The sequence below is a fragment of the Stigmatopora argus genome, chromosome 1 (assembly GCF_051989625.1).
Source record: "Stigmatopora argus isolate UIUO_Sarg chromosome 1, RoL_Sarg_1.0, whole genome shotgun sequence".
Classification (NCBI taxonomy): Eukaryota; Metazoa; Chordata; class Actinopteri; order Syngnathiformes; family Syngnathidae; genus Stigmatopora; species Stigmatopora argus.
The window spans coordinates 17,096,048-17,114,721 of record NC_135387.1 but is presented as its reverse complement, the minus strand read 5'-3'; the positions used below and the strand labels follow the sequence as shown (position 1 = coordinate 17,114,721).

General features: G+C 39.7%; 1 protein-coding gene across 10 annotated transcripts in view; it reads right to left on the bottom strand.

Moving 5' to 3' along the window:
• The window catches only part of prdm16 (PR domain containing 16), a 140,877-nt gene that overhangs the window by 79,632 nt on the left and 42,571 nt on the right, over positions 1-18,674 (bottom strand). For all 10 annotated transcript variants that reach the window (XM_077604168.1, XM_077604175.1, XM_077604172.1 and 7 more), the window contains exon 2: positions 12,232-12,671. In XM_077604168.1, coding sequence (XP_077460294.1) covers positions 12,232-12,671 — 440 coding nt within the window. The remainder of the gene's footprint in view (positions 1-12,231; positions 12,672-18,674) is intronic.

Below are 18,674 nucleotides of genomic sequence, written 5' to 3'. Positions count from 1 at the left end.
TGTCTCTGGCTAATACAGCCAGAGCTCTTGTTTAGAGTTAAACATATACTGTACATACAGTATCTGATATTAACAGGATTTTGTCTTCTGTCCGATTATTTATCTTTTTTATTTAGGTCAGCATTTTGATGGTTAAAGCATATTTTTATTAGTTCAACTCAATTAGCGCGGTATCCCCGTAGTAGATAAAGAGTGACTCCAATTAACAATAAAGCCATTTGAAGGCATGATTTGTCATTCAGTAAATGAACAATTGATAGCTACCTTTTTGATGTTGTTGAAGTTGGTTCAGTGACTTGATGATTAGAGGATTTTTGTCCCTTACCTGTTGCTTCAGCGTTTACCTGGCAGTCTGTACACGAGTTAATGTGTGTATATAAACCACATAGTAGAAATGATTTACTCTAATTCTAATTGAATTTGTAGACGAGCCTAAACAGCTTTGTAAACGCTAACGGCACTAACATCATTAAAACAATTTAGGAAATAGTTGAACTCCAGTGGTATACTATAATTATATTATTAGTATTTAATTGTTGCATACATAAGGAACCCACTCATATCTGAAGTTGTGCAACTGAGAAATCATGAATTATACGATACCCAGGCCTCTGTTTTTGGCATTTGTAACATATTTACTTTTGACTCGGGATGAAAAACAATCCAAAATCAGTTTGACACAACGCACCTTACAATAAAGGAAGAAACAGCACTGTTTTTCAATCAAAGCCTCAATCTTTACTCAAGTGCGCCCGGATAAAATGCATATAATACGGTGCGAGCCAGTACTTTTTTTTCTTTTTTTGAGACTTTCATTGCGCTCTGCTGACCATTCGTCCTACTTAACCTCGTTGCACTCCACTCTACTCCAATTATGCGAGCACACACAACTCCCCAATGCATATTTGTACTTTTGCTTGAGGTCATTTCTAATCAACCACCCTTTGGTTGTACTCAAAGTACACACCCCTCTTGTCTGCAAGTTCCTTTAAAGACGCCGGCCTACCTTGCAGGTCCAAGGACTGCTATTAAAGCAATCAGGAGCCTTCTTAGCTAGGTCAAGAGCAAGGTGCTCACATGGGGATTCTGATTTGAATAATGCAAAGGGAAATAAGATGAAAGCTGGAGCAAATGACAAACAGAGAGAGGGATAGGGGAATGAGCACAACCTTTATGTTTAGAAACCACAAAGCATATAAAGTGAAAAAGAAAGCTGCCAACTAACACAAAAGGGAGCATTTCAAGTCATTACACTTGACCTCGGGGTCATTGAAGATACAGTAAAAAATGAATAAATAAATAAAATCTACAGGGAGGAATTAAATGACAAGGCAACGCGCAGTATTGTGCCATCCATGAGTGTGTGTCCATGCATGTGCATGAGAGAGCTCAGCTTTCCTACAGCTGCATTCTGTGTCCTAGAGGCTCAGAATACAAAGACGACAAATTGTCTTGTAATAATATTTCATAAAAAATTGAGAAAGTGAGAGTAACCATGCACGTTTAAGAAATAACTAGCTTTCAAGTTTTGCAGAGTTCATTAAGAAAAAATTCAATTCAATTATATTTATAAAAAAAAATCTATCATATCACAAGCAGACAAGCAACACTAAAATGAACAAAAATAATAATAGTAAGAATATAGGGCTATTCATTTAACTGTGACTGATGTGACATAAGCAAAACAACAACAACAATAACCCTCAGTACAACAATATAAAATGTTCATGCCTTGTCAACAAGATCTACCTTAATGCACCCTGTGTGCGTCTTCCGGCCTACACTGTGGTGAAGATAATCACGGTCCTGTCGCTCCCAGGTTAAAGGCTCACCGCTGAGTCTTCTGGCACTAATGCGGTGCCAGAACTATAGGGGTCACATTAGCCCTGGCTACTTCGGCATGCATTACAGTGGAAAGAACGCTACTCCCCTCTCTATTAAAAAGCCACCAGCTAGGCTGTGATGCAGGCCTACCTGTGATGGCTTAAATTAGTCATTTAATGATAGCTGTGCTGGAGGGAAGGAGTGCTCAGACAAAGAAATACTGATTGGATAGTAATTTGGTGTGAGGGCCACAAGTAATGGGCCTGTGTATCATATCACTTCTGTCACTTTTGTCACTTCAGGAATAGCAGGGAACAGAGTACTGAGTGGATACCATTAGAGGTCGCATACTTTACATACTTGTTGTCACATTAACACATGCTGCAGCCCACTATCCATGCAAAACTAGATTTTTATAGTTTCGATCACATCATCTATAGACAGACCTCTGCTAACTGTAACCCCTCCAGCTTGATAAGGGGTAACAAAAAATCACTTCTTACTTTTACTATTGATTCAACAAAACATTTTATAAAATTATGAGTGAATGGGCCAATGAACTCTGAAGAGTTATTTTAGCAATTGTGATCTCTCCACAGTTGTAAATGTATTTTTAGTTCACAAGGGTGTATAAACTACTGTAAATGTGTGCTTTATTTTTTTAAATGACCTACGTTGTGGGCAATGAAGACACGTCCTTCCAAGGACAGTTGGTCACACGAATGAGTCTTGCAATGACCCTTGTCATAGCATTTGATTGTCCAGTGACGTTTGTGAATTTTTGTCCATTTTCAAACTGTGGCCATACATTTTTTTCCAGAGGTATACATTTTTATAATCATCTTCAAGTTTATTCTTATTGCGGTACAATAATATGTGTAACTTAAGCGTAATGAAGAATTACTAGATTACACACTACATTTAAAAGTGAAAATTACAACTTACTACTAATTGCATCTGCTTAGCCTGGTGCATCATTCATTCATTGTTTCTCGAGTGTGTGCTCAGTAAGACCACCTGGGTATCGGCTCACGTTAAGGAGATCAGCTATCGGCAAAACCGGTGACTTCTATTGTCTTTTTATCTAGCCCGTAAGGGGTTGAAAGGGTGACACAATACTGCAGCTCCACTGTTGTATCACCCCGAGTCCAGCAGCAAGGTCAAGTACACAACAAACAGTTCAGTTCCTCCTTGGAGTCTGAGGCCATATGGCTGGTAAGCACCATGATTAATGAGATATCCAGGCTGATATAAGGGCTAATTGACTGTGTTAGTCACCTCTTGGATGCATAGTCATATCCGTTACACTTCTGGTGTTGACAGCCCGCATTACTGGATAGACTTTTCTCAGCTGTTATATTTTATGTTTCTTAAATGGCAACTTTGTTCAAAATACTTAGAGAAGGAAGATTTTCCAAGTTTTCTAAGGAAGAGCTGGTAACGGGAATTGAAACAAGATATGGAATGTGTGATTGTGATAGAACAGCGAAATGGAGAAACAACATTCAAATATCCTCATGCTTATAACCTCGAAGGTGAACAACTTGACAGGCTTGTGTTTGGCTGAAAGGGTTTAGGTACTCTTGTTATTAAAATTAGGAATTGCCCAAATGAAATGTTCAGAATTTAAAATGAACTACAAGGCCTGTTTTGTAACATGTTTAATTTATACAAAACATCTGATTTTATTATGAAGAAAAGTGTAATTTGTATTCCAATTGATTTTCTACCAACTATGCCATTGAGGGTCAAATGTGAAAAGCAGCCAAGCCCATTTGACATTGAGAGAGACAAAATGAAACCCTCAACTGGCTAGCAGTCAGTCAAATTGCACCAATAATAGGTGTCCTCCAATTTATGAATAAAAAAAAAAACTTTAAAAAAAAAATTTAAATTATGAAACATGGCAAATGAATCACAATTACAATCCATTAATGTTTGATTAATTCAGATTCGTACTTGTAGGTTATACTGGCCCTAACTCACTAAAATTAACGTCATATTCTTTGTCTATTTGTTATTGGTTTATGTTACCCTGAAAATAATGAACCAAATGTGTCCTGCTAACCTACTTGAGCGTAGGTTAAGAAAAAAGTATCAAACTTCTCAGGGAGAGTAGGGAACAGGAAGAGAGATGTGAGAATAGTCCTGCAGCGGAGATGAGAAAAGAGTAAGTGAGCCATGTGGAGGAAGTCAGGGAGTTAGAGGTGATGGTAAGATGACACTCTGCTACCTTCGCTAACCGGACTGTCGGGCCACTCTGTTACTCCGGGAAGATGGGAGGTATTAAGTGGCTCACTGTCCTGCCAGGTTGAGTTGCAACTCTGCTCAGAAAGGCAAACCCCATCTTCACTTGAGTGGAGCATTTTGTTGTGATTTTGGTCTTCTCTTTCTCACTGACAAACTTGAGAGGCCCAGTTTATCTGGGGATAGAGTGAAGGGAAATAGGGCGCCTTGCCATTTGAACACTAGAACTTTAAGCCTGAAACGGTTCGGTAGTTCTGTCTTCCTTTACTGAAATGGGATACTGACATAAACAGCCAATTGTACTTTTATTTTAGTCGGAATACACAAATGATACAATTGATTCTTTTTAACTGACATCAGAAATTTGCCGTTCTTCCAGAAAATTGCAATATGCAATCAAAAGCCATCAACTCAAAGAAGTCAACAATGGGAACAACTTGCTTCTTCTGAACCAAGTCATGGGGACGTTTAAAGCGGGGGGAAGAAAGACACTCAATATCCCAATATCCAAAATCCCTCTCTCAGGGCCATCATGTGAAGAATTCCCCCTGTTCTCCTCCTCTCGTACCCTCCCTCCTTTCCTCTTCTCTTCTTTTCTTTTTTAATCAAGCCGTCTGGGGTTGTCAGGTCTTTTGAGACGAGGACTCCCAGCCATGTGAAAAGTTAATCCCTTGTGGGCCTTCTTCTCCGTTGCGCTCATCTCCCTGGGAACACTGTGGTGGCTTGCAGGCAGGTGGCGGTGGGCTGATGGGGGTGGGGGAGGTGGGGGCAGAGAGCTCTATAAACGGATGGAGTGTGGGACGAACACAAGGCCACCCCGATCAAGCGATAGAGTGGTGAGGATAGTCTGGAATTCCTCGTTCTTAACTTTGAAGCTCCTATTTAAACTTGGGCCCCTGTCCTTTTCTCTTGGCCCATCATCCACTGTCGTGTCACCCCCCAGAAGCTCTGCTCCAATCCTCAACTACAAGGCCTTTTGACGCGCTCCCCTGCCTGGCCGACAGACGGCTGAAATAAAGAGTGAAGTGGATTTGAAGTATGGAGCGCTCAACGAGTGCCTTCTAAAGGGAGACAGTGGTTCACACCGGAAAGGGCACGCTGTCGCATTGTGGCAAAGACGTCCTCAACCCTGTCTTTCGGAGTCATTATGTATACATGTCAGGGCATCAGCCCGGATAAGCGTTAACAAACTTCCAATTTTGGCTTTATTTTGTTCGGGACCCCCTGAAGGTTTATACAGCGCATGCACAGAATAAAGGCACAAATGCTGCCTTTGTCAAAGATCTTCATGTCATCATTATTGAATCCTCTCACAAAAGCCTTCGCTGGTAGTCCGAAGACGATGGAGAGTGACACACTTGAACGCTTTGCTTGCACGGCATTTTTCTCCTTCCGTGGCCTCCCACTTAGAGCAAAGTGCCATTAGAAATATAGACTGGCTCAGTCAGCCATCTTAATCCTTCTTCTCTGTCCATCTCTCCCTGACCCCCCACACACTATCCCGCTGTCAGATATGCACACTCACACACACACACACACACACTCATCCACCTGGTTCCGAGCCCCTCTTTGAGAAATGAGCTTGAGGGGTACATATTCTCCGTCGGAGGTGCGTACGGCGAAAGATTAAGGAGTTTGTAAAGGTCAGCACAGACTTTGTTCAATCTGAGGGTTTATCTCAGCGACAGTGGGGCAGAACAATGAGGCCTCTCGCCGCGCAACAGAAACCCAAGCTGCGGCTGCGGCTGCTAAATTACTTGGCTGATAAGACTGAATTAGAAGCACCAGGAGACCGGAGGCCAAGAAAAAATAGGTGGAAGCGGTACAAAAAAAGAAAAAGAAGAATGGAGGGCCACCATGAGGTTGAGGACGGGAAGCGAAAGACCAGTATATTACAAAAGAAAAGTTTAGAGTTGCGATATGGAGCTAATTAAAGTATATGCCCCATGCATCATTTTGCTTGTATTGGTCATTTAGGATGACAAAAAATACTGAGCCTATTTCTATAAAAATATGATAGCGGTTACATGTGCTAAAGATTTTTTTTTTAAAGATTGGTCAGGACAATGATGTCGAAGATGCATTTTTAATTGTTAATCGCACATCTCTAATGTCCTCTGTTAGTAAAAAAAAAATACAAGACTATTAAATCTGTGATTTTTATGCATGTGATTCTCTTAGGAGTACTAAAAATAAAATGCAATTTACTTGCACATGAAAACCAAACATGTTTTCTTCTGAAGTCTAATTTGGAAAAACAGAAAACAAATAAGCATTCCTGACCAACGCCATTAAAAACGATCATTAAATGTTGCGTAAGCACAGTTAATGAGAAGCATCAAAATCTGGTATAATCTGTTTAACGGAATGCTGACTCAAACAAAATTAAGCGATAACAGCAAACTTCTAAGCGAGAGCTCATTTTAGTGGAGGAAATCTGACAGATTTGGGGTCATGCACAGCATGGCTCAGTCTCTAAGATGATTAATAGACAGGTGTACAGAGTGGGCCTTTGTGTACAAAGAAATGACCTAAAATATAGAGAAACTTCTCAGAGCAAAGCACTTGTGTTGGAAACAAACAACTATGTGAACAAAAGTTATCTATGTATTAATTTAATTGTTCTGTGAGTGTATGTTTTCTGATCTACGTTTATACTGAGTGTCCTGAGATTTCCACTAACGGATTGTAGCCTACGGGTTCTTAAACATCCTGAAACAATTTGGACGGTAGGTTTTAGAAGACTGCACCGAAAACAGTTTACAATTCCAACAACAAGTTAAAAATAAAACTGATAGTTTATTTTATTTTCAGCCCGTCATTTTTATATTTTCCTTTGTATTGAGGTTTCCATTAGCACGTAAGCATAAGCAATGAAGTGAAGATATACATTGATTCAATATCTACCTTGAAAATAAATTAATATCCACTATCAGTCGAAGGGCAACCATAGCAAATAAATGTAATCAACAAGATAAACATCATTTGATGAATGGGAAGACTGCTGACATTGTCTGTTCCTGCCCTCCGGCTCACCAAATGATGGGCCTATTCATCAGCGTAGTGATGAACGATGGGGCTTTATCTAGATACATATAGATAGAAAGTAGGGGGTGGAAACGTGGGGAAGCAGTTACCTGGGCCTCGTCACTCGGGAATAATGGACCGATGTGGGAGTTTTAAATGAATGTTCAAAGCAATGTACAAAGAGGTGCCTTGCGCAATAAAGGACAGCATTGCAGGGGACGTGCATGAAGGGGACAGTCTGTGGGTGTGCTCACGTTTTACGTGAGTGTATGTGTGTTACGCAAGTAAACAAGAGGTTTCATTGAAAATGCTCGGCTGGAGTGGTTGTGGTCCCCAAATCAATGACCCGGTAATAACAACTCCAATCCCGGGGACAACGTTTGTCAAGTTCCACTCACGTCAAAGATGGATGACTTTGCCTCCTGTGTTTCCTCTGCAGCTTGCGCCACGTTCATCTATTTAATTTATGAACTAATTAACATATGTGGTAACGAGTTATAAACAAATGATAAGGCATCAGGCTTCTAATCAAACCTGACAATTAATTTGCTGGCCGGCTTCCTCATTATCAACTACCATGTTCATTGAGAATAATTGACAACAGTTTGTGCGGGCCCACAGGAGGCTTGTTTTTAACAGCTTTTTTAGTTAAGAAAAAAAAAGAAAAGAAAAGAAAAAAGGCTTAAAGCTTGTTGCGGTGATTCTCCGAGAAACAGTGACCATATGTTCAATATTAGATGAAATCTGTTCCACTGGAGTGCTCCGAAAGCTGAGAAAATTGGATTAAATTGGCTAATGGCATGTTTAAAACCTACATAAAAAGAATGCGAGTGGAAGATATTACAGCACACAAGACGGGGACTTTTGGGCTTATGCTATGTTTTTGTGCCGTAGGTAAACATAGGGTTTTTGTCATAGTCAAATTAAGAGCACACACTATTGGTCATGTATGCTGTACATATATATAATAAGCTACATACAGGTCATACATACGCTACATGTACCTACACATAACTTTTAAAGCACCCACCCACACACGCACACACACTGCGAAGTGACTTTAAACAAGTAGTGCTCTCAATTTAGGGCTTTATTCATCAGACATGGCTGATTTGATTAATTAAAAGCATGATAATAATTATCTGGAGAGCTTCAAATGAGCTACACAATCGTGAATAGTGCAGGAGTTTCAAGTTAACTAGAATGATGTTACAAACAATTTTGATGAAAATATTTTTGCATGGCCAACTTTTCCTGAATTCAGAAATGGCTCATCAAAAAAACATGACTAAAATATTTTGTTGGAGGGGGCTGTTCAATTTGATTATAATAATATTAATTTATTCATACCTATGGAGAATTGGGATTGTTTGATCAGTCTAACATGCATGCTTAAGAATGTGGGGAAAAAACGGAGTACCGGATTAAAACCCACACAGATACAGACATGCTTACTCCACACAGGAATCTTGGGATTATATTATTGAATTTTAGAATGGCAAATATTATATGATGAATATTGCTATTAATACCGCATTACTTAGTCCAATGAGACCCTTTTGCACCTGCACCTTGATTGCCATGGAGGAACATCTTGAAGCTAAAGCTTGGTCCTACGCCCTCAGCAGGCAAAGCACAAAAGGAAAGCAAACAGCGATTGACGCGAGAGGGAGGTCAAGACAGATAAGTGTCTGGGTGCGCCAGGACTTCTTAATGTTCAGAGACATGAACTTTAGTTTGCTTCAGTCTCAGCTCTCAAACAGACAAAAACAAAAGAGAAAGAGGTGAGGGAGAGGTGAGGAAAAGTAAGTTGCCACGGGAAAAGTAAAAACTGATTTATTGCCATACACTGGGCGAGGTAGATGCATGATGCCATTGCTGGATCGACATATATCACGTAGGAATTTGGCTTTGTATAAGAATAACCACCCGTCATCTTGGCCTATCATTATGTCAACAATAGTGTAAACAGAAGATCTAGCATATTTCCCCTTCTTTCCACACAACTGGACAAATGGCACTGATATGGAAAGTCACCCCACAATAAGTAAACAGAAAAAGAATGTTAGACGGACAGAAAGTCGTTTCCCTTTGAAACAATGCTATTCCACTGGCACAAAAAAAATGGAGGCCGATACAGTCTATTCTTAAGAAAGTGGGTCATTTAACATCAGGTATTTATCAAACTGTACAATATTGCTCCGAGAACATGTACAATTTTAGCTGATAGCTGAAGGCAGCATACAAAATTTTATTCACTTGTCAGATCAAATTAAAAAAATGCTGTAAAGCTGACAAGTTATTGTGGGATGGAATCATCTGAATGTCTATACATTTTAATTCCTCAACCTGTATTTTATATTTTATGTGCAACATTTTTTCACAAACTTTTCCAAACTAGTTCTAATATAAAATCTCTGAATTTAAATTAAATATTCAAGTTGGAATTTTTTATATGAAATGTTTATTAATACTAATAAGTTAATTGCCTTTGACTAACCTATCATTTAATTCCATTTTAACTTTCTAATTTTTAAGTAACCTGGCTGAATCATTTTAGCTGCCTTTGCAGATTTGCACTATATATAGTCCTGTTACAGTAAAAAATATATATATTTTGCCCCGATATATGTACATGCAACTACGAGTGAATGTGTATCGTGCCCTGACCTTGGCAAACACATCCTTAAATGTTGTCTTTCCACTTCAATCTAACCAGGGGGTGTTAAATCACCAAGTCAATTCGGTGTAGAGTACAATGGCAGCGGCCATCGTATCTTGACATGACTCTATCAATATAGCAAGACAAGCCAATCATCCAGCCAGATAATAGCAGCAGCCTCTCTGACAGCAGATCCCCACACAGGACCTCTCTAAGGACTTTGGCCTCTTTGGGTTGTGGAAGTGTTTCTGTCTTTAGGGGTTGGCAGTACCTAAACACACTCTCTTACTGTATTGGGACCCTGGTGTTCTATCATCTTGCGCTAAAGGGGAATCATAATGGTTTTTAAATGGATGACTCGGTGCTGGCGCATTGAGGCAGTGTGAGACAGAAGAGAATGGCCATTGCCTGCAGCAAAGCAGCTCTTAGATTGAGCTGTCCGTCTCGGTGAAATGAGTCTGAATTAACACCTCTTTCAGTCCCCCGATGCCCTGAGACAGACAATAGAGGGCTTCCTCTCTGCCTTCCTCTTCTTTCATGCCGTTCACTCCTCTCCAACATGTTTAACTCGCAGATCCAGAAGATTACACGGTTTATGCAACACTTTAGGTTTTAACTCGCGTTTCTGTTCAATTCGTTCCTTGCGATTTAGCTTTAAGGTATATTAGACGGATCATACAGGAGAAAAACACTTTTTGAATTGTATCTTTTTCAGTTCTTTCAAATGATTTGAGTGTCATAAACACCATTAGTGAGCAACCACACTGTTATACACAAACAGTAGTTATTATTATGATGGCATGTGTGCCGGCAATATGTATTCTGTTTACGATGGGGGGAAAGCTCATTCCAGCTGACCTGGAAAGAATGGATTAATTGTACCATCACAATTAAGAAATGACATCCCCAAATGTGTCAAACTAAGAGTCAAAACTTTATCATCTGGACTATCGGCAAATTGAATAACCTACTTTTGTCTCTGAATGTACTGCATGAGGATGCTAGTTACAAAATAAGCTGTTGGATAAACTTTAGCCAATGAGTATGCAGTTACTGGCCGTTGAGGGAGAAAAGAAAGAAAAATACTTAGTGGGTGTAATTTTTGGAGGGGTGCCCTTTGCATCTTGAAAGGCGACGCATAATATGAATGTTAAACAAGGAAACTGAACACTGGAGTACAGCCTGTCTGCACTGGTGTGCTATAATCAGCAACACATTCTACAACTGCATCTAATTGAATGAAGGACATGTTAGGAACTGACGCGGAGGTCACCCAAGACCTCAACGCAGCTCACAAGCGCTTTGTTTTGAGATCATCAATAGATTCCCTTTTTTACGTTTTAAGTTGTGTAGTTTTTATTTCAAATAATTTCAATCATAGGGCCCGTATACACTAAAAAGTATACACACACAAAAACTGGGATAGGCTTTGGCAGTCTCATAAGGATAAACGGCATGAAAGATAAGTGAATGAACAGTTTGCTCCTGATTTTAATCATTTATTTAGATCGCATCAAGCTTGAAGTATTTTTTTAAAATGTAGATCTCAAAGAGGGCGCGGAAGTGGCAAGGGATGAAACCATTCAAATTTAGGGAATTTTCACATAAAAGTACGTAAACTGTAATGTGTTGAATTTTGAACCAAATATGTTATTAGAATATTTAGATTATATTTTTTAATATTATAATTAGATGAATGAATGAACTTGTGCATTACAGTGCTGTTCCAAAATATTTTTTCCGACTTTGGTGGAGGTCCTGGCTGAAATGTGAATGCCCCAAATTAAACTACACTGTAACAAATTCATTATAGGCAATGAATGAGCCGTCTGAAATGAAAAGCGGCCTAGAATATTTCCTGCCTGATTGACCACACGAGACAGAGACCAGTTTGACTTTCTTTTCTTAATGAGCTTACTGATGCAACTTCAATATTGTCCAATGTCATGTAAAAATGAAAATTAATAGTGTAATACGCCGCCATCACAGTCGGTCATGCTTCTTCTCTTTCCATATCGGGTAGCGTGACCAAATGAGCTTGCCCGCTGAGGCCGACGCCCAGAAAAGCTGATACCTCCACTAATCAACAAGATTTTTCCATCTGACATGGTTGTGCAGCTAGATATGTAGACAAGTGTGTAAAGCATAGCTGTGTGTGTGCAGTCAAAGATGAGGTTCAATCATGTGATGCGGATGCAAATGGAGTCGGCTGCTGCAATGATGATGAGATAGAATGTGTATGTGAATGAACTGTGATTGCTGGAAATGTGAATGTGTGAATGCAGAGTGGCTCATTCATCACTCAGACTCCTTGCGGCATCCCCCGTCCCCGAGTGACGACTCTTTTCTTTAAAGCCATATGCACTTCCAATATTGCTGTTTGTGCCATGGCACAGAGGAGCTCAAAGGTGAGGGACAGATAGTACGAAGATGAAGAAGCACGTCAAAACAAATCACAAAGAAGTTCGTACCTCCCATCCGAAGGAGCTGCCTTTCCCCGTGCTGTGCAGACCGAACCTCTCGCCGGCTCCGATGCGAGTTTTGGCCCAAACGCCCAAGCCTGCACCGGGCACTGAAGATTCTCGCAGCTCCAAATCTCCGGGAATGGGAATGTCGTCGGGAATGTAGACGGGCGCCTCGTAGGGCGAGCCTTCTTTGGGGGTGGTGAACTCCTGCTCATTACTGCTGCTATTGTTATTATGAAGATGATGGTGTGCATTGTACATGTGGGGGTGGTGGAGCAAGGGGTGGTTGTTGTTGGGATGGGACGGTCTGGGTGACGGCAGGGGAGACATGTTGATGACTCCATCCTCAGCGTCATCTTCGGGACTGTCAGTGCAATTATTGCCAGGCGCCAAGCCTGGCAGGTCGGCCTCTGTCTCATACATGTTGTCCACTGGATCACTGTCATCTGTCAAACAAAAGACACCTCACTGTTACAAGTCTGCTTCAGTAGTAAGTTAAATCTCAACATTTCCTTAAATATTGTCAAACATGTCTGTGAAATGGAAAACTATGTCGTGTTTTTTATTTATTTCATATAGCAGGTGTACCTGATTTTAGTTCTTTATCTTTTAACATTGTAATTATTGTTTTATTTGTTATTTCTTTTCTTATTATTATTATTATTAATTGTTTAGCTCTCCCAGTGGCTGAGTGGTCAGAGTTCGATACCAGCTCGGTCCTCGTGGTGTAGAGTTTGCATGTTCTTCCCGGGCTTAAGTGGGTTTTCTCCCACATCCCAAAAACATCAGAAAATGAATGAGTCATTTATGGGTTTCATAGCTGAATGTGTGTTTTGGGGACTTACTGGTGCAGTCTGAAACAATTACCATGTCCCAAAAAGTAGGTCATTTAGTACAACCATAATTCAATCCTTACTATATTTGGGATTTAATGCAAACATTTTGACACGAGATAGGGAAACAAAGATGAGCTTTTCATATGTTAATTTTCAAAAAAAAAGATCCTATTTAAACATATGCTGGCAAACAGTTGGCAAACTAAACAAAATTACATCAGCAGTATTTAAATTTTAACTTGCCTCTCTTTATTCATTGAAGCTTGCCAAGCTTGCAAGCTCTTTCTAGGTTGTCGTTAACACCAACATCTTATTATATTTCCATTTAGTTTCACAGCATATGACGTTTAAAATGCATCACTCATAAGTGCACTACACAGGTTATGTTTCAGTGCTGTCATTGTAATGAGGTTGTCCGGGAAGTGCTTGGGTGGAATGAGTAAATCAAACACTATAGGAACTAATTCACAGCACAGAACATCCTTTTTGTTCTTTGCTAAATATTTGGCCTCTTACCCTGTGACAGATGTGGCCTGTGAACGTTGTTAAATTAACTGACATGTAAGTTTTAAATGTGAAACGTAAAACTAGGAAAGCATAGAATTGCGGCTATCCAAAGCTTGGCAAAAATGTAGCCGCTTCATGCAGCTCCAGGAGACATCTCATAATGTTACAGCAGTAAAAGACTGCCTTTTATGGACGATTTTACATCAACAATTTTGACGGGAACTTTTTTATTTTTTAATGATGACCAGTTTGAATCAGGCGCACAGTTCCAACTGTACAATCAAATGTGTTTTCAGGCTGTAAATTTTTCCCTTCACGATCCCTCCTTTCACTGCTCTACTCCCACTGGCACTTGACCCACTGAGAGCAATTTTGACAAGCAGAGACAGCCTAGGAAAATCTATTAAATTTGTCTATAAGATTCTTTGTGAAAAAAAAGTATTCAGATTACATCCAGTGAGCTGCATGTTAATGAGAAACCGCATAGCTATAAAAAGCCCCAAAATGACCAACTGAAAGGAAAACGGGATGTTCTAGACCTCATCATTGGTGTTCTAGACCAGTCTCACACAAGCATTTGCAGCAACACACCACCTTCAACTATGTTCCATCAAAATTAACATAACCCAGAACCTTCCTCTCAAGGTATAAAATATCTTTTGTCAGTTTTTAATTTGACAAAAATGATCTAGTGCAAAAATAAATGAGGAAATATGCATACTCAGCATTAAGTATTTGAAAAGATAATACTAGAAGGAAAGGCTACTACATGTAAAAAAAAAATAGACTAGACTGCTATTATACTTTTAATATATGATGGGAGGATCTAAACTATAAAAATCTGCAGTTAAAAAAGGAGACAAAGAAATGTGATGGCTAGCCTTTAAAAAAAACATATTTATGTTAGCTCAGACTCAGACAGCCAGAGGAGCGATGTTAGCTTCTCCTCTCTGAGGAGCTCTAAAAAAACAGCATAGTCAGATAGTGCCTTCCTCAGCTCGGCTCCCGATGTTGTTCTTTCTCTTTGCTCCTCTCGCCATTGCCTACTCTTTTACGGGCCACTATTTATCCTGATTAGATCAGGGGTCAATCATTAATTCGCACCTTGGGGGTCCCTGTGCTGCCTGTGACTACAATGGACTGCTTGTGTTCGGTGGCTGTTATTCCGGAAAACGCAGGCTGAGAGTCAGGCTCAAGCCACATGAAGGCCTCCAATTTGAGTTGATGAATTAGAAATGCGGAGCCTTTTTCTATAACAAAGATTTTCGGAAAGGTATGACTGAGGAGGGCTGGAAGCGACCGCGCAAACATCTGTTTGCATCTGAAGGAGGTGCTACTTCAATCAAATACCTGAAATCCAATAGGTAAAGATAAACTTATGCAATGGTGCAAAGAACTTCATAGAGTAGAATGAAAATATTCCACAATAAAAGAAATATACAAACTCCTGATAATATTGTAATCAGTGTTGCCATGGCAAAACAACTTGACAAGGATCTGAAAATCAACCGTGTTAATCTGAAGGTTTTACAAGGGCTAAAGTGTTTTGTGGTTTGTGTGTTTAATCAGAGCACTCTAGACTTAAATGCAGAGATATAGATCTGCAGTCATTTTCTGCTGTCTGCCTGGTAAAATACAAACTTGTGCTTTGTATGCACCCTCCACAATAAATAGTACTGTTAACCCAGGAACAAAATTCCCGCATGGATGAAATCTGATCAGAAATCTTTTAATGGGACCCAAATCACTCATTGAGAGGGGAAAATAACCAGAAATCTCACTAAAATTGCAAGCAAATAAACAATTCTAATTGTGAACAGGTGTACAAACGTGAAGAAAGGTCTGCAGATCCCACGCTCCAGTGGATGTCAACAAAAGCTTGAGTTTTCAGAGCTAGGTATAAAGTTTGCAAGAGCATGCTTGTGGCTAAGTAACAATCCAACAGAGTTGAAAATAGGACGTGCACAGATGGAATTGAGGTCCCTTATAATGTGTGCACATCCTATTTCTCCATCAGATATACTCACATATATGTTGTCCAATCCAATCCAATCCACGCACACTATCTTTCCCTGACTGTAAGCTGATCTGTTTCAATTCAAAAGCGAAAGGCATCCACTGTTGAAAAGACAGTTTGCAGGCAAAGTCTAAAACCTTCTCATGGTTCCAAATATGGGGGTAGAGAGTGGCTAGTGATTGCAGGAAAATGGCAATAAAGTGTGGATTTTGACAGATATGAAAAATGAACTCAGCAATATGTGACTTAAACATTTTGAAGAGTACAAGTGCATTTGGAAGAGTGAGAAATGTGCCAAACCGACACTTTATGCTGATTTTCCATTGACCTAGACCAAAATGGTTTTGAGAAGTTGTTTTCCCACCTGCAAAATTCACTTCACATTAAATGCATTGAGGCACTCAGTCAAATAGCACCAATAATTAGAAAGGCATCATCAGAGAGACTGGGGGGCAGCAGCAAAATGGACTAGTGCAGAAAAGTGGACACTGTGAAGTATTAGTCCAGTGTCCAAAAGAGGCTACGATACCTTCAGCATGTTTACTTCAGTAATTTTGGTTTAGAGTATCGTAATAAATTATAGTGCCACAGTTATGTCAAATATTCTTGACCAATGGGTGTCTGGTTGTATTGTATGAACATAGTATCATCTTACCATAATGAAGCCATGGCTTATGCTGGAAATAGTTGGCTCCACTGAGACTGTGTTTTATAACCTTGATTGCACCAAGGCACATCACCAAACAAACCTTTATACACAAGTCAAATATCTTCTGACATCTAAAGAAATAAAAATTCTGTCTGTTTATGTTGTTGTCACAAATGGATGGACAAAGGTAAATTATTGGTAGTAAATTAATACATGTTTCCACTAAGTACTTGAAATAGAATGAACTACAGTCCAGGTTGGGGATCATTGCAATACAGGACTTGCCCACGAGGTGATACTACTACCAGTACAGCAAACAGAGACAGCTCAAAATAAAAAAAAATAAAAAATAACAAGGGTGTGTGTGTGTGTGTGTGTGTGTGTGTGTGTGTGTGAAAGCTAAAAACCCATATTGTGAGTCTTTCCACCAAATGGGTGCCATTTATTTAGGATGACGCATAAATGGAAGCATGTTACCAGGCAGTCCATAAAGAAAAAAAGAAATAACTACAAATGTGGCGGCTGGTTTAGGGTAAGGTTGAGTTTTTTGTGTGTTTACATGGAAGTAGTGAGAGTGCAATGGGGGCAGAGTCATCTACAATAGCGGCAAGCCACTCAGAATGAAAACACCACACTGTTTCCCCTTGTAAAAGCAGCAGGGAACATTTCCAAGCAACATGCACAGCTCAGACTGGGCTTCCTCACAGTGAATGAGTGCATGAAGAGAGCCGGAGACATGGAGAACGCAAATGGAGGAGATGAGTGAGAAAGCGCAGTCTGCAAAGACCCATACGTATTCCCTTACAGAGGTACACCCGCTGGGTATAAATATAGATTACTGTACAGTGTAAATGCCAGACGCCACCAGTGACTATGTTTTAATGACTTTTATTTCACTGAAAAAAAAACAAAAAAACCCGTCAAAAACGATGTATGATTTAGAGAATGATTGTCAGATAGTTTTAGGATCGCTACCTGCGGTACAACTGTGACTGAAAAATGAAATGCAGCAGGAGATCACACTAAATAATTGACAACATTTTCACCAGTTTTTCTTTGTGTGCAATATAATAAAGAGAGTGAGAAATAATTTTTCAATGGGTTTGTGAGTGCTACATACTAACAAACAAGAGTAAACAACTTAAGGAGGAAACATTCAATTACAAAACTAGCCTGTATAAATAATAAAGTCACCATTTCTACTCTTTGCAAATATACTAATTTACCGCGTGGTCCATCTTCATTTCCATCTATCTGAATACGGTTCCATTCACACTTAAAGGCTATTCTTAATAACAAGTGGATAATGCATTTATCAAAAGGGTTATATATTGTGTTACGTTTAAAAAAGACGGTAAAAACAGGGATGCCTTTAGTGAAGAAAGCCAATTGGAACATTGTGCGCTTTCATTTGCCAGCTTGCATGTTTGTGTTTGTGTGTTGTACTGAAACAACACAGCTGATGTATGATGTATTGATGTGTTATTTGTGCTGAAAAGGCCTCAAAGGCATCACATCCAGCAGCGTATGTGTTTCCCCTAAAAGGCATGATCAAGAGCCTCCAGGCGAACAGAAGACAGCGCACCACCTCCTGCCGTGTATGCACCCCCCCTCATCCAAAGAGGTCCCCAAGGGCCCCGTGGGCCGAGGCTTGCCACAGACGTTTTATTAACTGGGTAGATTAATAGCATTGGAGCAAAACATGATCAGGAGCATGATAAATATTAATAATAATCAATATTGAGTTACATTTGGCCAATTGAGTCGCAAACATCCATCAAAGGAAGGGGCGCAGGATGGCCCAGGGCTGTAAAGTGAAAAGATGAGAAAGGCAAGGGTAATGTACGCTCACAGGTCAATAAATTAGGTACACCGCCACCATCAGGTGCAATACAAAAATGCTACCTATAGAAAGTTATAAATCTAGGTTTGGCATGACATCATTTGGAAGGTGTTCATTTAACAATGTATTATGGTGGTTGCATTTGGACAATGACAATTGCAGAGGCAGAAAAAACACCCTTTTAGAAACACTACGTTAGGTGTGCATGTGTAGCTCATATTGAGGGCCATCGAGTGAACATTGACAGTTTAAAGAGTGAATTTGGGAAAAGTATATGAGAGAAAAGAAGTTCACAAAGTGCAGCAAGTATCGTATGTAATATCCAACATTAAAAAACGTCCATAAATCAAATAGTTCCAGTCCTTTCTAATAGAGTGCATACAGATCACGGAAGTGTGTGTGTGTGTGTGTGTGTGTGTGTGTGTGTGTGTGTCTGTGGGGGGGTTTGGCTGATTTATGAAGGGGATAGTTTAAAGGGAGGAAGAGTGAGCCTGGTGTCAATATTCGGAGAAGCCATTCAATAAAATCTATAAATCAACATTTCATTTGTTGACAGTTTATTATGTCATGTCAAAGGTGGGAGGTATATTTACAAGG